The 25,441-nt window shown below is 38.0% G+C and overlaps 2 protein-coding genes across 29 annotated transcripts in view; one reads left to right on the top strand and one right to left on the bottom strand.

The window, feature by feature from the left end:
• The window catches only part of grk7b (G protein-coupled receptor kinase 7b), an 845,646-nt gene that overhangs the window by 325,562 nt on the left and 494,643 nt on the right, over positions 1–25,441 (bottom strand). The gene's annotated exons all lie outside the window — the stretch shown is intronic.
• trip12 (thyroid hormone receptor interactor 12) overlaps positions 1–25,441 on the top strand; it is a 78,332-nt gene that overhangs the window by 8,618 nt on the left and 44,273 nt on the right. For 13 of the 28 annotated variants that reach the window (XR_015514375.1, XM_087292268.1, XM_087292274.1 and 10 more), the window contains 6 exons: positions 9,699–9,845; positions 11,490–11,615; positions 11,724–12,625; positions 22,182–22,287; positions 24,273–24,409; positions 24,527–24,610. Coding sequence is in view for 27 of the 28 variants with exons in the window: in XM_087292268.1 (XP_087148394.1) it covers positions 9,748–9,845; positions 11,490–11,615; positions 11,724–12,625; positions 22,182–22,287; positions 24,273–24,409; positions 24,527–24,610 (1,453 nt within the window). In the remaining variant the exon portion in view is untranslated. 28 annotated transcript variants of the gene reach the window in all.

The raw sequence follows: 25,441 nt of genomic DNA on the forward strand, positions 1-25,441 counted from the left end.
AACAGTTGCTGGTGCCCTTTCACTTCAATAGTATGGGAAAAATACTTTGGATGTCAATGAGGCCAGCAGCTTTTAGTTCCATTATTCAAAATGGCTGTTTTGTTTTCAGGAGAGAAAAGAAAGACACATTCATGGAACAAATTTAGATTCTGAAGAAAAACACAGAATTAAAACATTTCTGTGAACACAACCCCTTAAGTGGTTGTAAACCTTAAATTATCAGTTACTTTTTTTCTGCTGAACGTGAAGATTATATTGTGTTGAAATAGTTATTATTATTATTTTTACATACTATGGATGGCTACTAGTTTCCAACATTCTTCAAAATATCTTCCTCTCTGTTCAACTAAAGAAAGAAACCCATTTTGAACAATTTGAGGTGTGACTTTTTTTTTTTTGTTGCTTAAAATCAAGATCACGATTTTCTCACAATTCTTTAGATGTAAAATAAAGGTTAATATGAGTAGCCTATTTTTATTGTTAATTCTCAAACAAATGGTAAAACAAAACTAATAATATTAGGCCTATGTGTAGGTCTACTGTTGCTTAAAATGCTAAATTTGTATAGTCATTATAGTGGACTTGAACAGACTTTAAATATGTTTGTTAATTCACAGTAAAATGATGACATCAGAATACAACTATTCATAATTAAGTTGAATTATTATGTTTGAGACATGTGCTTGTCATTTGTCATTGACAACATTATTAGACCGTTTGTTTTCACTGATAAAATGAGACATTTGTCATTATCAGATTTCTTTTTGCATTATACTCAACATTATATAAGCTAAAGTAGTTATAGTGACACTGTTAAATATTTATTTTCATGCACAACACTTTGTATTAGCTATTAAAGAAAAAACATATTAAATGCTTGTAATCATAACTGTAAAATGCGATATGATAATTTAAATGATGTGCGGCCAGTTTCAAATTCAATTCCGAGTACGGCTCATGGCTGCAGTCTCTGTGATTTAAAAAAAAAAAACACACATGCAAGTCATTCTATCAGCGCGGCTCTTAAACGATTGCTCTGTGCAACAAACTGAACGTTTTTTACAACTTTATTACCTGTTATTCACAGTCTACTCAAGTTCTGTTCACTAAAGTAGCCGTCATTAGTGTGCACGTTCTCGGCGAAAACAAACAGCCTTTCTTGCGAATTGCGGTTGCGGTTGCGAATACATATTACATGAAGACAGAAATGACATTTCTGGGTGAATTATACCTTTATAAATACAATATGTGATACTTTTAACGCCATTGGAAGGTGTTCATGTTCCTGTGAAGACTTGTGCGAATCGTAGAAAAGCTGAATTAAGATTGTGTGTGTAGGGTTGAATCAAGATCGTGATCTTTTTTCAATTAATCGTGCAGCCCTATGATGGACCTTCTAGTTTTTGTGGCTTAAGTCATTGTTGGGGTACTTTTGGGGTATGTTAATATATATGTTATCACTCAATATGGAAAATAACTCTTGAGATTGCATTTTTTGCCAGATTGCCCAACCCTATTCAATATAAACATAAATATGCAGTACATAGTCTTGAATTACTTGCATTGCCACAATAATTGGTTATAAACACTGAATAGACTTTGATTACTTGTACATACAGACCTTCAATCTGCTCTTGTCTGTTTTTTTATGAATAGAACGATTTCATAATCTCTTTTTAAATACAAGCTTTATTGTTAAATGCTGGTCACGTGGAGCAGGAGGATGCTCATCAGATTAAGCTGTGTGTCTAGATTCCTGTCAACCTGATATATTTGTCACCTCTCATAATGGTATCTACTTTTGCACTTGTTTTTCACTACAGCTTATATTTATGATACGTGGCTTAGAAAAACCTCTTGTTGTTATTTATGTATATTGTTTGTATAACGTTGGTGTTAGGGAGCCTTGGTATCTCCGCATTTTCACCTCTAATATTACCACAAATTCTGTGTGTGTGTGTGTGTGTGTGTGTGTGTGTGTGTGTGTGTGTGTGTGTGTGTGTGTGTGTGTGTGTGTGTGTGTGTGTGTGTGTGTGTGTGTGTGTGTGTGTGTGTGTGTGTGTGTGTGTGTGTGAGTGAGATTCTACTCTGTGATCTATTTGTATGTCAATCTTAAAAATATACTGGCTATGTATAGACAAAAAACCCAGTCCAGCAGTTACATGCATGAATCAACACCTACGGATTTCTGCTTAAAGCATAGCAGGGTTTCCGGTTTGTACGGCAAATTGATTTCTTAGCGATTTAGCGTGGAAAACTGTTTAGGATCAGTGATAGGCAAAGCTGATCATTGCTTGTTTTAGTCAGACAACATTTTTCAGTATGTTGTTCAATAATTTGGCTCACAATCTGACCCGACTTCACCTGATTCAAAATGTTAAATTGTGGGATTTTCAATTTTAAGTCTTTTAACAACGATTCTTATTCAGGCTTGAATATGAATGACTCACCCATGAGTGAAAGTCATAATTTAGCTCATCTGGAAGAGAAGCCAAAAATAACGGAAGACCCCAGCTGTGTGGGGGCACCACTTGCATGGTGATAGTCCTAAACTGGCATTTACAGCCAAACTGCCTTGCGTTCCGGCCACTTCAACTCCGTCCGTCAGAGGGAATTTTCACAAGTTTGATACGTTGTCGAAAAATGTAATCAAACTCCTATTCCTCACTCTGAAAACATGAAAAGAGTGTAGGTAGAAAAAGGGAGCTTCACTATTGACCTTATTCTTCATGTACGATCAGGCGCAGCCATTGGAGTCTTTTTGGCTGGACACTCATTCACTTCTATTGATTTTTAGACATTAAAAACAGCTCGTTTTGCTGCTGGACGTTGCAAACTGATATTTTCTTATTATATCCTTCATTTTATGTGTAGTCATGCATGGACACGCTTGTATTGGAGAAGTCATCATTTTCTGCTGTTTATTATTCCTAGTAATTTATCCTGTAGGCAACTAAATTGCATGTTCTAAAACAATTGCAAAAAATTTGCAATTAAATGAGAATCACGATTTTTATTATAATAGTTTTTTTGCTTAAAGATCATGATTCTATAGATAATAGATTAATATCAGTAGGCAATTATTATTATTGTTATTTCTCAAACATATCGTAAAACAACAATAATATTGTGTAGGTCAACTGTTGGTTAAAATGCAAAATTTGCTAAAATCGTAACTCTAAAATGCGATATGATCATTTAAATGACGTGCACTCTTTCAGTTTTATTTTCACTGCCAATTACGGTTCATACTTCCTGCATCGCTCCCAAACGATCACTCTGTCCCATAAACTGAATATTATTTACAGCTTTATTACCTGTTATTCACAACCTATGCAGGTTCTGTTCACGATAGTAGACTTCATTCACAGGCGCGTGCTTGCCCTCTCTGTGGTAACAGCGCATGCATGATTATTTAAAGACAGAATGAACTTTTTAGGTGAATTATACCTTAAAATGCAGTATGTGGCTCTTTTAACACCCTTTAGAGGCGTCTACATGGCTAAGCTTCATATATAAAACAATGTGAAGATTTGCGCCCGCATTTGCTTCTCTCCTAAACTTGAAAATATGATTGGCAGAATTGTAGAAATGCTGGATTAAGATTGTCTAGGGCAGTGGTTCTCAAACTGTGGTACATGTACCACTAGTGGTACGCAGGCTTCCTTCTAGTGGTACGCGGAGGAATAAAATATGTCATGTACATGCTACACACATTTCAAAATTTATCAAAAAATGATGAATAATATGCCATATATGACAGCCTATATATAGCCTATATTTCTGAGGCAATCTGCCACGTTTTTTAACTGTGCAGAGTTGTAGCTGCTTTATTGGGCCTACCACGCTACTGTATTTCAATACTGCTCATTTTGGTGGTACTTGGAGAGACAATTTTTTTCTGAGGTGGTACTTAATGAAAAAAGTTTGAGAACCACTGATCTAGGGGGTTGATTTGAGATCATTATATTTATTTGATTAATTCTGCAGTATTAACTTCCACATCACAGAATAATGCCGCAGTCAATAGAATTTGAGCATGCAAAATTCTGTTGTATGGGGCTGTGAAAAAAAATGATTAGAGATAAAAAAAAGATTTAATCACACTTGACCATATTCTGTTTAATTACAGTTCTGTGTTGAACAAATATATAGGCCTATTGAAGCGGTTTAATTTTACTATTAAAATATTTTCACAGTAGGGCTGTGTGATTTTGAACATGCACAATTTCTAAATTGATTTACAGCGCTTTTTTTTTTTTGCTTGATACATTCATAACTGATACTTATGCCGCAGTGTGGTATTCGAACCAACCACAACCCAGCGTGCCTGCACAGAGCACAAGAACAGAAGACTGAGCTTATGGCCCATTTTTACTGAGTGGCTCTTGCCCGAGAAGATGTCTACCGTAAAACTGTACAGTAGAGCTGCACGATTCTGGCTAAAATGAGAATGGGAAATTTTTTTATTTTATTTTATTTTTACTTAAAATAAAGATAATGATTCTCCCACGATTCTGTAGATGTAAAATAAAGCCTAATATGAGATTATTGTTTTTTCTCAAACATATGGTAAAACAAAAATAATAATAATATGTGTAGGTCTACTGGTTTCTATAAATAATTCTATTCTACTTATAATAATTCTGATGTTGAATTATGTTTGAGATATATGCTTGCAATCTGTCATTGAGATCATTATTAGAACATTTAATTCACTGATAAAATCAACATTAAATAGGCTAGAGTAGTTATACAGACACAGTAAACATTATTTTCATGCACAACTATGTGTTCGCTATGAAAGAAAAAACATATATGCTTGTCACAGTCATAACTCTAAAATGCGATATGATCATTTAAATGAAGTGCACGCTTATGGTTTCATTTTCACTGCTAAGTGCTGTTCATACTTCGCGCGCGGCTCTCAAACGATCACTCTGTGCCACAAACTGAATATTATCTACAACTTTAAAATCTGTTACTTACAGCATATGCAGGTTCTGTTCACTAAAGTAGACGTGCGCGCGTCTGTCATTAATTAGGGCGAGGGCGTGCGCCCGCACAGTCCGCAGCTCACGTCACGTTTGATTTCCAGGCCACGAATACATCATTATATGAAGACAAAAATGACATTTTTGGGTGAATTATACCTTATAAATGCAGTATGTGACTCATTTAACATCATTTGGAGGTGTCCATGTCGCTGAGCAACGTGTGTAAAACAATGAAATGACTTATGCAGCCGCCTTTGCTTCTCTCCTGAACTTGAAAATATGATTGGCAGAATCGTAGAAAATGCTGGATTAAGATCGTCTAGGGCAGGGGTTCTCAAAGTGGGGGTCGCGGGACAATGAAGGGGGGGTCGCCTGGTGATTTAAAAAAAATCTAATTATTATTATTAAATCATATAAGAATGACCATATTTTATCCATAACCTACAGAAGAGAAAAAATATAGTCGTTTTTACTACGTCATAATTACTATATAGTAACTATAGTAGTTTATAGTTACTAGTTCTATTGGATTGCGACCCCAGTGGTAATTACATTATATTAAAGACACAGCAATAGTGTCAGATGCAGCAGATTGATTTTATAACACCAGGTTAAAGTTTCTGGCCCATTTACAGCACTGACATTAAATGAAGAATATCCCTGGGTGTATTGGTTTGTGTGTGACATTGCATGCAAGGTTTTTGTATTCATAGCCAGGATATTGGGGGTCGCGAGTCACTGGCATCGTCATATTGGGGGTCGCAGGCTGAAAAGTTTGGGAACCCCTGGTCTAGGGCAGGGGTCACCAATCTCGGTCCTGGAGGGCCGGTGTCCCTGCAGGGTTTAGCTCCAACTTGCCTCAACACACCTGCCTGGATGTTTCAAGTATACCTAGTAAGACCTTGATTAGCTTGTTCAGGTGTGTTTGATTAGGGTTGGAGCTAAAATCTGCAGGACACCGGCCCTCCAGGAACAAGTTTGGTGACCACTGGTCTAGGGGGTCGAATCGAGATCGCGATCTTTTTTGGATTAATTGTGCAGCTCTACTGTACAGGTCATTCACATATCATATGAGAAGCACTTCTCACAAAACAGGTGCTTTATACACATGAATACTCGTGTTTGAATGTTCATTACTAACCTTTTTATGAACATGATTTGATTATAACTGCAGATCAATGATTCGAAATAGCCTACTGTAACGTCTCCGATTATATGCAATAAATTAATAAATGCTAAATAAATGAACACACACAGACCCTTTGCTGGTAATTTTCAGGCTAATTGCTGTTAGATGGAATGCATTCATTTTTGTAGAAAATCATTTTTGATTTTTTTTTTTTCAAAATATAAAATGTAGCATTTAGGGTTAAGACTTTGATAATCGATGTCTCAAGCTTGTTGTTTTGACAAGAATATATCACATTGTTTAGTCATACATTTGAAATGCTTCAACACATCCAGAGCTCAAATTGGATCTGTCATTTGTCGTAGTGAAGTGCGGCTTCATGAGTAGATCAAGCTTTAAGCTTTATCCCCATTAAAGTCCTCTGGCACCATTTGTCATAGTTTTTCATTTAGATTATGTCTCATAATCACGCAGCCCTGATTAAGTGATGGTGCATCTCGCATACACGCCGGATAAAGGTGTGGTGGGATTGCGTATCTCTGCGGTGTCGCATGTGATTGATGGTGAGTGTTGTTCATTACCACTGAACTGAGGAGGACACAAAGGCCCCCTCCAGCTATCCTCCGTGTTCAGGATGTGCCTTTTCTCACTGTGTGTTGTCAAGCCGACTAACACACTGTTGTCTTCAAAATCACCTCGAGCTTAATGGCATCATACAATGCTAAGAAAAATGGACAGCACATGCAGATCTGATTGGCTAGTGTTGAAGTCGTCCATATTACCGTTTCATTTTTCGCAGCCCTTCCTCCTCTAAGGCTTTTGTCCTATTGATTTACTCTATCTCACTTCTGCATCACCTTTTTTGTTCTTCATGGATTGGTTGTGCAGTACTGCATGTGACGTATATTAATATGAGATGCAAGTTAGTTTATCGATCTGTTACGAGTGATATAGCCATGGATGTGCTATAATGCATGTCTGCGATTTTGAATGACAATAAGCTTACCTATTGGCTTTGCATAAATTATATGGGAGGGGCATCTGGCATCTAGTTGTTTTGACCAGTTAAAGTGAAGGAAAATTTATTAGGGATATTCCGATACCCTTTTTTTTCCCTTCCTGATAGAGCTCTGCGATTTGGTTAAAATATCTAATTGCGATTTTATTTATTAATAAATTTTTTTATCGTAGCTTTTTACTGCTAAAATGCAGTGAGTGTTAGTTTAAAAATGATATTAACAAGATATTAACTAACTCCAACTACTATTTAAATGTGTTTTAAATATTTAGCAGAGCTTGGGTCCTCCCAACCTCAAATATTTAGGAGCACCAAAAAAAATGTAGGAGCACCACCAAAAATTAATGAGCATCACTGTGAATTGTATATTAAGGCATTTATTGCATTTGAAAAAGACATTAATTAGAACTATAACAAAAAAACTGAAACAACTATCTAACTAATGCTGAGATGACTTATTGATATTTGTGCAATAATTCCAAAATGAATGTCTTATGTTTATAAAATATTAACAATAATGATGATGACAATAATACTAACAATGAATTACATTTGTCTTTATCATGCTGCCTTGAATGTGCTTAAATGTGAGTTATGTGCTATAAAAAGTCCTTTTACTTTATGACAAATAAATTGATGGTTTGCATCAAACAAAAATTAAGCATTGCAGTAACAATTATATATTTTGCACTACTGTTTTTATACGCATGTCAACTTAATAAATAATATTTCCGCTACAAAACAAAGGAAAGATTATAACAAATCATTCAATTCAAGGCTGAAAGCTGCAAAGCAATCATCTGAAACTAAATAGAAAAATAATATACATCTCAAGAAAGAATGGCCAGAAGAAAGTAAGAAAAGTCTTACTTTTACCACTCTTTAAAAGTTTTGGTTTCGGTTTGTATCATTTTAAATGCTCAGTCTTATGAGCTGATTTACATTTTTCTGTGTTTGTGGAAAAAAGCAGGCGAGTCAGATGACCAAATATGTGAGAGAGGCAGAGCAGGATTCCCACGATGACCACTGGTGCAATACCGGTCTGTGTGACCCACGGCGCAAGCCTTGCGCGTAGCCGTGCATTTATACTTCTGCGCGCTGTTCTGTTGCTCTGCAATACACTTCCGAAACACTAGCTGGCAGAGTAGGTGTTCATGTTTCTCTGTGTCGGGTTCCTTCTCTGGTGTTTTGTTTTTTTCTGAATGCTTATGTACAAGTGGCTCAAACTCGTTCATTTTAAAGCAGAAACAGGCGGATGTGCAACAACTTTAATCATAGGGTAAACAAAAAACAGCAGTCACTATCCTGAGCTTCTTCACGGGACTTCATACTTGTAAACACCCACTGCATCATGCTCGTGCGACTCTCACCTCTGCCCACACTCGTCAACGCTACCAAGCCAACCAATCACAGAGCTTGCACTACGCGTACGCGTTATATTTTTTGAGAGGTGTGCATCAGCGACTCCAACGGCCACGGCGAGGGGCTATGCGTTTACGCGTAGGCTGCGACGAAGCATACGCATGCGCTTGATGCAGAAGCATAAATCAGCCTTTAGATTTTACATTTAGCGGACATTTGCGCTGAACACGCAGTGAATGCAACGCATCGAAATTCGGGAACGTTTTCTAAAAACACTCGATTGATCTCGGCCAGCGGATCAGCATTCACCACATGATCGCTGTCGTCGGCGCCATTCTTTGTAACTTTAGGTAGGGTTTGCAAACGTGTACTTTCCACTCTTCAGCAGCGCGGTTTAAGAACGTGCTCCACATCACTTTAATGTTCACGGGAAATTGATGTTTTTAAAATCTCAGCACTGATTGGTATTGAATTTCAATATAGTGACAACCTTAGTAATAGCCAAATATATGGCTTTATGAAAAGAGTATTATGAGCAGGCCAGCATGTAATTCCTACTAATTAATGTGCATTTTATGAAAGTGAAAGCATGAAATTACAGAGTGCTATTATCCATTAAAAAACTGACCAAAGTTACTATATGATAATTTTTTTTTATATTTAAGTGTTATCATATTTTGTATTGGGCCTATTGTTTTGTTCATTTCTACAATGACACTGCTTTTTTTTTAAAATAGATTCAATAGATAGATTTTTACAAAACTTGACAACTGAAATGAGGCTGTGAATGAGAAAGTCTTACCTCTGATTTATGTTTAGTGAAGATGTATGTGGGCATCAAAATTAAAGTGCACCTTTTTTGCTTATGGTGTCTTATTGTTCACCCAGGGTGGTCATCACCGCACAATGCTCAAACTATAATGACGCTGAGGAGAAGAAATAATATTTTAAATGAGAAAAAGTTGTAATATTGCGATTGAATCGCTGAAGGCATAAGTTCTGTTTTTGGTACTTTTCTATACTTTTAACAATATAAAACCCTTACTTTCTATAGAGGATGAGGGAACATCCAGATTTCATCCAAAATATGTTCTGAAGATAAACGAAAGTATCAGGGGTTTGTAATGATATGAGGCTACTATAAGTGTACTTACCTTCCTTTTCTCTCTCTCTTTTTTTTTCTTGCTACCAGTGAATGGTAGTGTCTAGAAAGGGTATGTCCCTTCAGGAGAGAGGTGCCAATGTCCAACCGGCCTAATTCCAATCCAGGGGGGTCACTGCGCCGTTCACAGAGGAACACAGCCGCGGCCCAGCCAATAGACCACACACTTGCAGGAAGGTGAGTTAACCAAAGAAGACAGTTCCGTTTGTGCAGCAGTTGCTGAATAAAATGGCATCTATAACTACAGTCTTTTCTCTCTTTGTGATGCATCACTATGTTTCATTTTTAGTCCAAGGCAACAGCCATATTGATGCTTAACAATAAGTAAAGCGTTAAGAAGTGTGTTTATAATTGTTCCTCATTAGCTTCATTAATGTTTTGGTTTCCTAGTTTTTTTTCTGAGTGCATATTTTTCTTATTAATTTTAATGTGTAGTTTCTAATATATGATTCATTTAAACTAATTTGTGGTGGGATTTTTGTATCGTTGGACTAATTGGACTCTTAATTTGGAAATTTTAGATATGAAACTGTTTAATTTACAAGTGCTGTGTAATATTGTTACAATTTAAAATAAATATTTTCTGGTTTATATATTTAACTTTTTTTACTTTATGAAAACTGTTTTTCTACTTATTATTTTATTGGAAACCTCAGTATTTTTATTTCTGGGTATTTAAAGTGAAAAGTAAATACTTTAATTGATTGTGCAGAATATACTTTTATTAAAATCATGTTTTGCCAAAATAGTATGGTGGCTCATGATCTCAAGAGAGAATCAACTAATAAAGGCCCCAATATACTCATATGAAATAATTTGGCCTAATTTTGTGTAAAACGACACCACATCAAACGTCATTTTGAGTTTGTTTTAAGAGTTCAAAACATTTCAAAAAGTTCTGTTAAAACTACCATTGGTTTATGATCATTACATGATGATCATGGATCTGAGTGTGTATGTGGAGGTCCAGTTCATTCTATGATGCGGAAGCTCAAGCACTTGTGATGCTTGTTGAATTCTTTGCCTCTGATGTGTCACTATTTGAAGACAAAAACAGGGCAAGGAGCAGGGAAAAAATGTTGAGCTCTATTTTTTTATTTTAAACTGTTAATAGATTTTTTGAGAAAAAAATCTGGGATTAAAAAAGCTATCATGTCATGGAGAAAACCTTATAACTCAATCAGTTTAACAATTTAAGAATCTTGATTTCAAATATTTGGCTTTTTGTTTTATCAGGGTCCTACAGTCTCCGCTGCAGAGGTGTTTTAAGCTACTTTATACTCTTAAGTGAAGAATATAAAAGATTGTCACAGAGTATATCGGGGCCTTAATAATTTTATTGCATTAAACAGACTTTAAATGTCTGTCTGTATTTTAAAAGGTTTGCCAAGTCTGTCTACATTCACATTTGATTCAAGCAGCAGACTTTCACTTAAATAAAATATACTTTCTTTAGTAATGACGCTATACAATCAGTAGCTGAATAGCAGTGCTGGAAAGACTGAGATTGTTTCTCTGTTAGATGTGTTACATGGACACTTGGGTTTATTATTTGCCTGTGTTCTTTTCAAAAAACTTCTCCAGACAAGTGGCAAGTCGTTTAGTTGCCCATCTAAGAGTGATGCTCTCAACTTATGAGAAATGTCTAGCTAGATAGTCATAATGATTGCAGTTTGTCTGTGCCGTTGGGCTGATTGCTGTGTAGGAAGTGCTGAGAGTAGGACTGCAGTAGTTGTCATCTCGTGAAATTGAATTTGAGGTGTTCCTCATCTGCTGCCCATCCCACACTGCTCTCTGCTGTTTAATTCCCAACCTCTCCAGGTTGCAGCCAGAGCAAGTAAACCAAAAAGCAAATTCCCCACCTGAAAATAGAAGATCTAATTCTAAGGCTTCCAAAGCCCCGCCCAGCTCTGCCGTCGGCTACGCCCGCGGCCACACCTCTCGAAGGTATCCCTTTTTACTCCTGTGTGGGTCTTTTGTGTGACACAAGTTCACCATGCGAGACTACGGTTTCTTGGGTTCTCAAGTTCTTTCCTCTTCTGTTTGTTTTTATAGGAACAGCCTCTCTCTATCCGTGGGTTCACTCTCAATTCCAGATCCAGACTTGGAAGCAGCAGGGACTTCAGGCCAACAGGGGAGACGGGAGGGCAGCAGCACCCGCGCACTCAAACGCAGCTCCGTTTCCGAGCCCAATATCACTTTTTCACCTAGTCCAGCCAAGCGACCCAAAGTGGTGTCCAGCCACTTCTCTGACAGTTCAGCCAGTGGGCCCTCGGCCCCCGCAATATCACCTGAAGTTACAGAGCCAAGGAAGGCTCCAGCATCTGTCAGCACCAAGTCCAAAAAGAGACGGTTAGCAGCCGAACCGGCTCCTGCCAGAGCCCTGAGCAAGAAGAGCTCATCCTACCCTGGCCCCAGTGGGGCCTCCAGCACCCCTTCTCAAAAGCGCAAGAAGGCAGACGCCACTTTGTTGTCGTCCTCTTCTTCCTCCTCCCTCCCCAGCTCGAGCAGCGCGGCAGGCCCCCTGCCACCCCGCAGCGAGGCCAGCCGGGCAGCCAAACCCACCAAGCTGGCGTCCAAATCGGCCGCCTCAGCCAAAGCTGGGTGTAGCACCGTAACTGACTCCTCCTCTTCCTCTGCCTCTTCCTCCTCCTCCTCTTCTTCTTCCTCTTCGGCCGCCACAGGCACCAATAGCTGTGCCCCTCAGGGCGCCCGGCTAAAGCAGGGCAAGGACCAGAGCAAAGCTCGGCGATCACGGTCTGCGTCCTCCCCTTCCCCCCGCAGGAGTAGCCGGGATAAAGAGCAGAGCAAAGCTGCCGGCTCCTCCAAGTTTGACTGGGCATCTCGCTTCAACTCCAAAGTCAACCTGCCAAAGCCCAAACTGTCCCTGCCGGGATCGGCCAAGGCTGAGACGTCCTCCAAGCCTGGGCCCTCCGGACTGCAGGCCAAACTAGCAAGTGAGTGCCCACACTGCTGTTCAGAGAATTTCCTGTCATTTCTTTCTGTATTTTTAAAGCAGTGCGTCAGGTTTAAAAAACCTGCCTACCGGTGTTTAGAAGCTCTCAAAATAAGAGACTAGACCAAAACATTAGAAGCAGTTACACACTATGGCATGTTTCAGATCCGTAGCTAAAACCACTAGACCTCTTTAACTGTTAAATGATGTCAATTAATGCCTAGTTCAGACTGCGTGATTTTAGCCGCGATTTTGGCTCGCCGACAGGTTTTGAGAAATCGCCGACAAATGCCTGAAATCACAGGCAAATCGCTGCTTGTGCACGTGAGTGACAATCACAAAGTATGAACTATCAAAGACGCGATCTGAGAGAATCGCCGATGAGTTGCCGATGCCTGTGAGATATTTGGCATGCTAAATATCTGGAGCTGTCGGCGATTCAAATCATGCCGTGTGAAATGAGTTTTGACTGAAAATAACATCAGCCATCGCCTACAGCCAATGAGAGAGCAGCTTTCACTTGTGTGTGCGTGTGTGTATACCTGCTGCAGGCCAGCGGGAGGCTGGGGGAGAAGGTAAAAGCGCTCTTTTTCGGTTTATTTGGACCCACGAAATGGAGGAAAAACTAGTGGAGGTTTGACAGGACTCAGGACCAACCGTGTCTGTTTGACGTTTTATACAGAAAGAAATTAGTTTATTATCAACATTGAGGACAAATGGCTAATTCCCTTTAAACCCAGGTGAGCAAACATGTACATGTTCTACCCCATTAAAGGCTTCTTTCTCATTATGTAGTTAATAACAAAAGATATACTACGTGTTTTTTTGCTGTGAGACGTAGTTTGGACGAAGTTGTCGGCGATTCTTCCTATAGTAAAGTCATGTAATCTGAAAGTCCCTGTCGCCAATCCATCTTGCAGTGTAAACAAAGCAGCGACGAAACGCTAGCCCAGATAGTCAAGCAGTGTGAAAACATCTGTGACACGACTACCTTGAAAATCATGCAGTCTGAACTCGGCATTAGTGTTTTAATTATAAATATGAATCAAAAACAGCATTTCCACAATCATTTTTAAAAATAGGTAACATTTTAGTCATTTAATGTACTACACATTAAGTAGAGCAAATGGCAGCTTTATTTCTTAGACTACTAGTCCTAAAGTAGTATTGCAATTTTTCCTTGTCTGTTGCATTAATGTGTTCCTTCTAACCAGCTAAATTGCCAGTCTTGTAAATAAACTCTTTTTACACTCTCTTAACACGCATAACTACAGCATGCATACATATCTTTACATAGTAGACACCTATCAGAAGAAATACTGTTATTGTTGCATTTGTACAATTTACCAAAGGGCCAATAATTTCATCTACACAAACAACCTAACACAGAGTTATGCAGGGTTTCTGCAGGGTCTTAAAAGGTCTTACATTTCAAAATTCAAATTTTAGGCCTTAAAAGGTCTTAAATTTACTGAAATAATGTGTTGTAGGTCCTAAATCTTTTTTTTTTAAACAGGTCTTAATTTTCCTGTTCATGCATTGCTGCCCAATCTGGTCTAAACCCATATCCAATCCATATCCAATCACCAACAATCCATCTCAATAAAACTTTAACCTTTTTTATTTAAAAAGGTCATTTTTAACTCTATTTATCACAGTGGTTTAGTTATTTTCCTTACAATAACATTTGTTTAAACGTGCTCCAGTTTATTATAGTTTTTAAAACTTTTAAAACATTTGTTCATTTTTTTATATTCATTTAAGTGTAGAAATACAAGCAGAGCTTGCCTGTTTTTACACAGTAGTTAAAATATTTTGCTAAGACATAAAATCTAAAATAATAATAATTTTTTTTATTGTTCTTGTATTATTAAGTAATTTTAATTTATTTAAAAAAATGATATGGCAAATAAAAAATCTTTTCCATTTGGACTATTTGAAAAATCCCTTAGCATTTAGCCCTTTATGAGTCTAAAATTTTATTCTTAAATTTAAATTCTTAAAGTCTTAAATTTAACTTGCCTCCACATCAAAGTTCCTGAAACCAAAGAAGGTCATACACAATATTCATTCTTTTCTGGCTGCACCATCACTTTATATTCTATCATGTACTTTATTTCTATTAAATGACAAGACTCTTTATCTAAGCCAAGTCAGACCTTACTGTCCTAATCAAATAATTAAAAATCAAGGCAGGATCATATTTTATTTTGGTGAAATACGCATAATCTAGAGGCCTTTGCCTTTCATATAAGCCACTTCTGATAGCAAATGATAAACTAGAAGTCAAGTCATTATTTGTTGTTCCTAAAACATGAATAGGCGACAAGACTTTAGTCAGGTAGTGTAGAGTATACAACATATCTTGTAGAAATTTATGAGGAAAACCTTTGTTATGGATGTGACACCTCATCTTTATAGATGAGACGTGAAATTGCCACTTGTGTGACTGTATCAATGTTTACAAATAATTATATGTCATTTACAATAAACATTTGAGTATTTTTCCAGTACTGTAAAACACATGTCTAAGCAGGGTTTCCATATTTTGGTAAACTTAATTTTTTTATGGGAAGGTTGACATTTGCATGACATGGTATTTTTGCTCTAAGTAGAATTGGTGTCTTCACTTCAATGATCACACCAATACTGATGATCGTTTCCAGCCCCAGTAATAGTGGATGGGGTTTTGGCTCTGGTCATGGCAGGGGGAGCTGGCTCAGGTTTCAGTCCAGTTCAGTGCCAGTGTCCAGGGCTAAAAATACCAGCCTTCTGCTGCCTTACAGTACTCTATGGACAAGAGTCGCGGCTGGATGTATGTTGAGGTAGGAAGGCCTTTTTGGTGTACTTTACTTTGCTGTGCAGATAAGCCTAGCAGTGGTTTGGGCTATCAGAATTCATGGAGGTGGGTTAGAACACTGGCATGCATGGATATCTAAGCTTATTGCTTAACTGTTCAAGATCATATGAGTGGTTTTGGTTAGATGTCAGTCTTGTTATACGCTCAAAGGGTTGCTATGAAGTGTTCTGTGAGGCCTTGTTGGAGGTGTTTATGTTAAGCAAGAGAGGTCATCCTGGGTAGACATAGGTCAGGCTGGAATGATTATGGAAGGACAGACTCCGATATGAACAGTCACGGGAGGGCATTCTGCCAAAGGGCAGGGGGCAGTGCTTTGCCCAGAATAGACCCTTAGTGTTGGGGTTTGACCACCAGACTGGAGCTGTTGAAGGTATGAGTGATTCATCTGGCTTTACAGGGAAAGCGCAGTCAGAGGTCTTTTAAAGTTTGTCTTTCATTTTGCATTGTTTTTTATATCCTGTTGGCCTGGTGGTGTATGCTGTATATCAGTTGGGCGCTTCAAGCTGTTTGGTTTTGATGAACTGTGCTACTTGTTTAATGTAATCCTGGAAAGTTTGTTTAATAATACATTTTAATATAGGACTGTTCAATAAATGTGCTGTTACATGGTGACACGGGTGCATTTTCAATAGGTGAGGTTGTGTTTTTGGGGGGAATCAGTAAATCTTTTGAGTCTTTTTCACATTAGTGTTTTTACCAATCATCTTTTTTAGGAACAAATCAGCGTATTTTCTTGAATCATTATCATCCTGAAAATCAATTTAAAGTATTAAATGAGTTAAATACATTTATGATCAACACTTCCCTCACTTTGAAATCCTTTTTTCAACCTCAGAATTTATTGCACTGTGTTGGTCACATGCATCACTTGCACTAAAACAGTTATTCAGTATACACGTTTGGGAAGACTTTTACTTGTGATATGTAAAAAAAAAACACTTCCATTGCTTGGTACAGTTTGGTACGGTACAACTCGTGTTTGGACAGTTTTCCTCTGTGTATGGTAACTGGTACCTAGTATTTATTTATTTAATTATTTATACCACCTTGTCTGAAGTGCCAAGTGACATACCATAACCAAAATGGTAGGTTCTTATGGCCCGTTTCCACTGAGTGGTTCGGTTTGGTATGGCCGTTTCCACGTTTTATGGCCGTTTCCACTGTCAAAAGGCGTACTGAACCAAACCGTACCGTACCACTTTTTCGGCACCCTTTCAAAAGGGTCCCAAACACAAGAAAGGCTACCAAAAGGCGGAGCTAGACGCGCAGCTGAATGCTATTGGTTTACAGAGATGCATCATTCGATTAGGCAACAAGCCAGTATGTAAACAAAGGAGCCGCCATGTTTGAAATACACAGCGAAAGATTACTTGCGCTCGCCGCGCGTCTATATCTAAAATAACTATCTTCTTGAGCTGATAATTATAACGTGCGCTTGATTATTGACAAGCTTTGGAAACCCGATCCTGTGAGAAGCTGACAAACACAAGAATGACACATTCAGAAAGCAAAAGACAAACGCGAGAGTGAAGCATGGAAAAAAGTGGAAGCCAAGATGCACGATATTTCTTCAGCAAACGTGAACAAACTGCCTTGTTTTAATTTTTATCATTACTTTTGGACTAATATGAACTGGGAATGATGGAATGACTCTCTAACAGGGGCTACATGTGCTGCTGAAGATTACAGACACAGATAAGAGGTTTTCACTGACTGTAGGCTATACTTTGTGTTGTTTTGAACCTAATTAAGGTTGAAATGTCTGCTGTGTGTACTTTTTCTCTAGTTGGTAACATATCGGGGACTGTAAGGGTCTGAATGTGTTCATATATGTTCATTTATTTATTTATTTAATATAATTACAGACGTTAGAGTAGACTATTTCACACTGTCATTGATCTGCAGTTATAATCAACTCATGTTCATAGAAATGTTAGTAATAAACATTTATACACTAGTATTTATGTGTGTAAAGCGTCTGTTTTGTGAGAAGTGCTTTTCATATGATATGTGAGCGACTTGTGCAACTTTATTGTAGACATTTTCTTGAGCGAGCCTGAGGTCGACTGAAACTCATACACCACGCCCACCAAAAGGGTACCCTTGCTAGTGGAAACGTTAGCCTGATAAAGGTGACCCGTACCGACCCGAACCGTACCATACTGAACCAGTCAGTGAAAACGAGGCATTAGATAAAAAAAACTTGGAAAAGTCCTGGAATTTTTGGAAAAGTTGGTTGTCTTCTGTCTTTGGCCAATCACATACTCACAATCACATACATTATTAGTGCTGTGGAAGCATTATCTAAATAACTTTTACATAGTTATAAAAATACATTTAAACTAAATAGATTGTTGCTTGTTTTATGATGCACTGTAATAAATTTGAATGTGCGTTGTTTTTCTTATTTACCACATACGTAGACACTACATGAAACATTAATTTAATTCAGTTCATGTTGATTTTCTATAGCGCTTTTACAATGTAAATTGTGTCAAAGATAAAAAGTTTTGGTAAACTGAAACTTGTACGTCCAGTTTTCACAGTTGAAGTCCAGTTTAGTTCAGTTCAGTGTTGTTCAAATTTCAGTGCTTAAAAGTCCAAACAAGTCTTGAAAAAGTCATATAATGTTGTATGGAAAAATGTGTATGAACTCTGAAATTGTGTGGTAAAGATATTGATTGGCCAGAGCGAATAATCACTACCTGCGTGATTGAGGGTGCACTCACATCAGGTACAGTTGCCTTGAACCATGCCAAAGCGCTATTGTCCCCCATCCCCTCTCCTCTTCGGCTTGCACTCACATTGCATTTTTACCTACCGGAGCTGAGCACGCTTACATCATCGATGATGCTACTGTTCAGTTTAACATAAGAGAAGTGCCCTCGCTTAGCACAGTGGAGATTGCTTTTAGTTATATTGTTTTGTATTATTTTTAGTCTTTAGGGATGCAGTGACAGCCAAACACTTTGCCGAACAGATCCAGCACTTTTGATGCTCATAAATTATCAAAAAAGTCCTCGTGCTGCATGTATTAGGATGTTTGCTGAAGTTGCAGCTGACGTGCAGTGAGGGGTTTGCATCTTTAATAAACTACGACAGTTTGCATTCATTGAAAATTAAGAATGATTAATAAATCCATATGAAACAGTCCCCAAAAAGGAACGTTGCGTCTTCAGTTTCGGGCTCAGGTGCGCTTTGCACTCACACTACAAGCGTACCGCACCAAAGCCCAAGTGAACCGCGCTCTGGCACACCTCTTCCAACTGGGCAAGTGCCGGCCAACTGAACCGCACCTGAGCCCGATTCAGAGCACTCACACTTCTCAAACGAATCGGGAAATGCGCCTGGGCACGGTTTGGATAGCATAGCATGAGTGCGCCATAAATTGGCTATACAACACCCAAAACCTGCTAGGTTTAAATAAATAGTCATCAGCAGCAGCTGCTGTAAAAAAAAAAAATTCTTGCGCAACTTGAATTACATGTTTGTGTCATGGTAGTAGACAAGGTGCAGTCTGTCCCAGTATTTATAATTGAACAGAGAACAGTTCCACACATCTTTATAGTTTGTTTATACAAACCCAAAATATACGCATAAAAAGTGGGTTACTAAAGGAAATAAACTCTCATAAACATTACAAATGAAATGATCATACAAAGTTAATGATCAACAGAGTGATCACTCTCTTTAAAACTTTAAAAATCAGCTTGCATTAATATCATAATCAACAAATCATACTAACTGCAGTGGGTGCTAGTTATGTCATACCATGCAATGCAAGAGCGCCACTTCTACCAGTAGGTGGTGCTTGTAGGAAATCCGAGATATCAGTTACAACAGTAAACATACTTGTGCACAACTTTTTGTTTCTGACACTGCATGTTACCTGGAAGGATGGGCAACTAGTACATTCATGTTTTTAAATAACACTAATTGTTGCTTTGCTGTTCACAGTTGCTGTGTGTAACAGCAGCAGCTCCGGCCATGTGAACACCCTGATCTTATTGGTTGGGCGGTTTTCTTTGCAGGCCAGTGGAAAAGAGATTAGATCTCTTTGTAAACAATTGTCGCATTGATGGCACAAGAATGTTCAGACCAACCAACATGAACAGACATTCATTCAAATTAAAATGTTTACCACTTCAATAGTGTGGCCTTGGACACGTCAGATTTTTACATTGTAAATAATTTAAATCCGTGCTTTTGAGACCATCTCAACTGATTTCTAATATTAAAATCCAACAAAAGACTCTACAGCCACACGGCAGCTGGTTGGTTTAACTTTTTTCAGGTTTTATCAGAAAGCAAGCACATCTCACTCTCTGGTTGTTTTTCTCCAATGCTGATGATAAGCTGATGTTGTTAAGCGTAGATGGTACAGTGTGATGTAATTTACACACAGTGCTAATGAGATGACGTGCGGAATGTGCTGGTTTCTGTGGAAACGGTTGTAGCGTGTGTGCTTTGTCTCAGAACAGTACAGTGATATGTTTGTCGTGACCAAAGGTCAGAGCTAAATGATTGGCTAGTGCTTTGCTTTGCTGTTATTCTCATTGTCTTCCCATTGTTCAGTCTTTACGTCATATGTGTGTCTTGACATTTTATTCTCATTTCCGTTATCTATTAGATGGTTCTGATGACTGTTTCTGTTTCCAAGTGATGGTAAAGATTTTTTTTTTTGTAACTTTTTTTTTTTTTTCCAAATCTACAAATATTTTGAACACAACAGTAATTCTCATTTGCACATGATGTGTGAAAATCTGTGTGGTTTGGCCTCATTAGGCGTGCTTACCGAGAATCCTAAATCAGATTGGATTGGTTCCATTCATTTATTCCAGTTGACAAAGGATTTGTTTATGAACCAATTTATATGATTGTTAACTTGCCACTGAAAAAGGTCAATTAAACCCAATGATTTGCCTATACTATACCATACACTACCTGACAAAAGTCTTGTCGTCGATCCCAGTTTAAAGAGGAACAATTAATAACTTGATTTCTAGTTGATCGTTTGGAAAAGTGGCAGAAAGTAGATTTTTCTGATGAATCTTCTGTTGAACTGCATCACAATCATCACAAATACTGCAGAAGACACCCGCATGGACCCATTTTTTGTTACAAAAATCAGTCAAGTGAAGGAAAATTCATGGTTAGGAGTTACATTCAGTATGGGGAAGTGCATAAGATCTGCAGAGTGGCTGGCAGCTTCAACAGCCTGAGGTATCAAGACATCTGTGTTGCCCATTACATTACAAACCACAAGAGAGGGCAAATTCTTCAGCAGGAGAGCACTCCTTCTCATACTTCAGCCTCCACATCAAAGTCCCTGAAAGGTGAAGGTGCTCCTGGATTGGCCAGCCCAGTCACCAGAGTGAACATTATTGAGCATGTCAGGGGTAATATGGAGGAGGCATTAAAGATGAATCAAAGGAATCTTGATGAACTCTTGAGTCCTGCAAGAACGCTTTCTTTGCCATTCCAGATGACTTTATTAATAAGTTATCTGAGTCATTGCAGAGATGTATGGATGCAGTCCTCCCAAGCTCATAGAAGTCATACACTATATGAATTCTTTTCCCACTGCACCATGACTTTACATTCTATACTCTACATTGTCTGTTAAGTGATAAGACTTTAGTCTTAGCAAAGTCAGACCTTACTGTCCTAATTAAATCATTAAAAATCAACTGTTAATAGTTAATATTAATAGTTAAAAAATTTTAGTTAGACATTTTTGGCTTTAAAGTGTTGTTAGGCATTAACTACAAAATTAAAATCATCTAAGCTTAGTAAATACATGGTTTTCGCTACATCCATTCTTCCATGGCAGGGCGCTACACCAAAAATCATGCCGCCACAGCTACATTCCAGCTTCTCATTCAAAACATTTAGTCATTTTTTTTAAATGGCAGGTTATAAACGTATTAAAAGGGAAGTGAATTATAACTGCGCAAACCTTTCTGAAGTCGTACTAGTGCTGTGTGTTATTTGTTTAACCCTTTAAGGTGACATGCTGACTGACTGACAGGTGCGTGAGGCCAGCAGACACAACATAGCTTTCAGTTAGGATGAACACAGTTTCCACAATTATACTATATTAATACATAAAGGTCAATGGTTCTGCATACAAAAAACAAAGACTTTATCTTGCTGGAGTTATAGCCATTTCACTTTACTTCAGGATACATTAATGCCGCTCTGTAGGTTTTTTTTCATGAAATGGAAGGTGTGCAAAAAGTTTTGTGCACGAACAGAGGAAATCGGCGTGCAAGCAAAGAGATTCACATGCTTGTATTGCGTAAATTCGATCTCAATTTGTAATACTGCGCTCACGACATTTGTCAATGAAATAACGTCATAGGTAGTTGGTAGATTTGTGCAAAAGACCTGCTGTCACAGCTGGAAAAAATCCTAGAGAATTTACTGAAATGCTTTTGTAGTTGTCATTGCATTGCCTCTCATGTACGCTCAGTTGTGTTGGAGTGCATCAGTATGCAGTAATGTAATTGATACATAGTTGCCAAATAAAACAATTGTCTTGAAGACCTAACTAAAAATATTGTAGCCCGCTGAGGTGTTTTCTGCACTTTGTCTGACTTTTATTTTGTGATACACTCTTTGCCACTTGAATTAAATTTATGGCCTGTTACGCTTTTTACTATATGTTTATGTGCATGTTTTTCTCCCTCTCTAGGTTTGAGGAAGTCCACTAAGAAGCGTAGTGAGTCTCCCCCAGCAGAGCTCCCCAGCTGTAGGAGGAGCACACGTCAGAAGACCACGGGCTCTTGCGCCAGCACCAGGTACTAAACCACCAGCCTCTTCAATAATAATAATTATAAATAATAATTTATTTTCCAGCTCTGTTCGTGGCCACCTTAAGTTTGAATTAGTTTGGATGCAAAATATTATACAGGTGTAAAAGTGCCCTGAGATGGTTGATGGTAAAAGGTCAATTCGTTTATTCATTTTAGTCCTGTTCATTCATATGGAGTTTTTACTGCTATCATTTCCGCTTGGCTAGTCACTGTACTGGAACTTTCATTTCACCCTCATCAGAAAGCTAATGCAGTGTTGCAATTGATGATGATGAAAATAATGGATCAGAACTGTAAATTTAAGCAACACAAATACAAAGTTTTAAAAGGGGACCTATTATATAAAAATTACTTTTATGAGGGGGTTTAGACACAGTTATGTGGCAAGAGTGTATGAATATAGCCAGCCTCAAATAGTAAAAATGAATTATTTCTACTTTTTATAATTACACTTGATAAAAACAGCCTCCAGAACCACTTTGAGGGAAAGTTCCGCTCATTAGTGTCAACCTCACTAAGGCACAGTTGACAGTCACCAAAATGGCACAATTTGGATCAAAGTCTAAAAGGGGCATCTTCAAAGAGTTATAGAAAATATGTGGAATATTTTGAGCTAATGTGTTAAAAGGCCATAAAACCCCCCTGTTTCAGCAGGGTGTTTTCACACCTCTAGTTTTTAAAAAGTCAGGAAAGTGGTTGAGTCTAGCTCTGTGTAGTTGGGAGTGTCGGGGGAGGGAAAGAGGGAAGGTTTTGCATAAAAATGGGAGTTTCTGTTTGGGCATGGATGATTTTCACCAGGTCAAAACAAACACAGACACAGAGGAGAAAGACAGTGACTATGTTTACATGGGTATCAGTAATCAAATTATTTGCCAAATTATTAAATTGTGGACTTTAACTGCAGTTTGGCACTTTCAATCAGGAACATTTTCATGCATGCCCCCCGTGATAAACGAGATATTACATATGAGGAACTGCTGAGAGTGTAGTTTTAATGGAATGTTTAATACCGCATGACGAATGGGAGAAAAAAAACTTTGATGCGGTCTGTAGGTAGCATCATAAAGACATGTGTGCATAGAATATCCTGTCACAAAATGCGGCGCAAACACTCGGAGAGCAGCATTTACAGCGGATATTTCAGTCCATAATATTTTAGTGACATTAACAAACTGTAAACTTAGTAACTTAAAAATCATATTGACTAAGGTCTGTCTTTTAACACTGAAAGAGTACTTCTGACTGCAACTAATTTTGCCATCTGAATAAACAAACAAAGACTACTGATCGCTTACTAAATCTGTAGAGACAGGACAATCCACAGCAACTGAAACCGCGTCTTTTTTAAACGAGTGGAAAATTCGTATTTTAACATTTCCAGATGAGAAAAGCTCTTGGGTAAAAAATGTTCCGTACAAATGTTTTTCTGCCACGTGTTGCGTGCACTGTAGTCCACACATGAGTCCAGCTGTGCTCTCATAGCGGGAAATGAAAACAAAACCTTCATTGCAGCACATTTATTAACACAACACTGATGACTCGTGTCTTTGAACAATTCTTGTTCTTCCACTTGTTTTGGCAACCCAACATGGCGTCTCTCTGCCGTCTGAACACTGTAACAGGTAAAACCCTCTTCAAAGCTATCATGCATATTAATGAAGTTGGTTCTCCACTCTCCACACTGAAATATACGCAAGGATCTAATCAGCGTAACGTAGCTTCAAAAATTTGTTTCAAACCGAAAGAACGAATTTGCTGGAAATAATGCAAAACACCCAATTTTTACTTTTTTTGTGTGAAAAATATGTGTCCTAATTGTGTTGTTAGCAGCGTGGGAGATATATATTACTGTCAACAGCTCAAAACATGTGTTTTGGTGTTTTGTGACCCTTTAAAACCTGTTCAGAAGCCTATTTGTTTCAGTGAATAATGGATCAATATGCATATAATAAAAGCATTGGTATTTGTAGTCGGCGAGGCTCAGGCCTGGGCAAGCGCGGGGCAGCCGAAGCTCGCCGACAGGAGAAAATGGCCGACTCTGACAACAACCAGGATGGGGCCAATTCATCGGCTGCGCGCACAGAGGAGACGCCACAAGGGGCATCAGGTTAGAGCAGTATTTTGCTTTTTTTAGTATAAATGAGTTTTTTAATAGTATAAACTTGTTCTTGTATTTGTATAAGTTACATTACTGTGCATTAATGCTGCTTTTCTCTCTCTGAAGCCTCTAGCTCAGTGGCTGGAGCTGTTGGCATGACCACCTCTGGAGAGAGTGAATCGGATGACTCTGAAATGGGAAGACTGCAAGGCATGTTTGTTCTAGATTATATATTTTTATTATCTGCAGTGTTTTCTAAAACAGATTTAGGCATTTGTGAAGAGAAGGTACATTACTTTATATTAGTTAGATGACTCAAATTGTTACTCTGGGTTCATTCATCTTGTTTTGTGCACGTCTCAACGTTAAAAGAGGCTGTAGTAAATCAAAGCAAGTTAAGTTTTACAGTTTCTTTGTCATTTTAATTAAAGGGCACCTATGATGAAAGTCATCTTTTGTAAGCTGTTTGGACAACACTTTGTGTAGGTATAGTGACACAAGAAGTCTCTGTATTTCCTGAGGTTAAAAAAGGATCCAAATCACTCCGATTTTGAGGCCCACTGCAACGTGACATAGGAGTGTAGTTTTCCTGTCCACCGAATTGATTGACAGAAGGCTATAAATATGTCTCTGTAGTAACACGTATAATCATATCCACAAGACAGGACGTGCACAAAGCAACTGGGATTAAAAGATCCGTTCCAACTCTCTGTGATCATCTGTATCTTGAGAATGAGTTTTACAAGTTTAAAATGTTTTAATAAACAGTGCATGTTTGTAATAAAGACAGTAAAATCACCACGCAATACGCCGCATAGTTTCAGTACAAATATAAAAAAAGACTCTTCAGTCCTAGTTTGAGGACTTAAATCAGGTTTCTTTTGTATATTAACACAGTGGATGTCCATACAGCAGTGGATATTATTAATGTGTATCCTGTCACATTTGCAGTGCAAAAACGATGCTATCTAAGTGTGTGCATGCACTTTATAATGACATTGTGTGTGACTCATCGTTGCAGAAAGGCTTGAATTAACTCCA

The sequence above is a fragment of the Danio rerio genome, chromosome 18, assembly GCF_052040795.2.
Source record: "Danio rerio strain M-AB ecotype USA chromosome 18, GRCz13ab, whole genome shotgun sequence".
Lineage (NCBI taxonomy): Eukaryota > Metazoa > Chordata > Actinopteri > Cypriniformes > Danionidae > Danio > Danio rerio.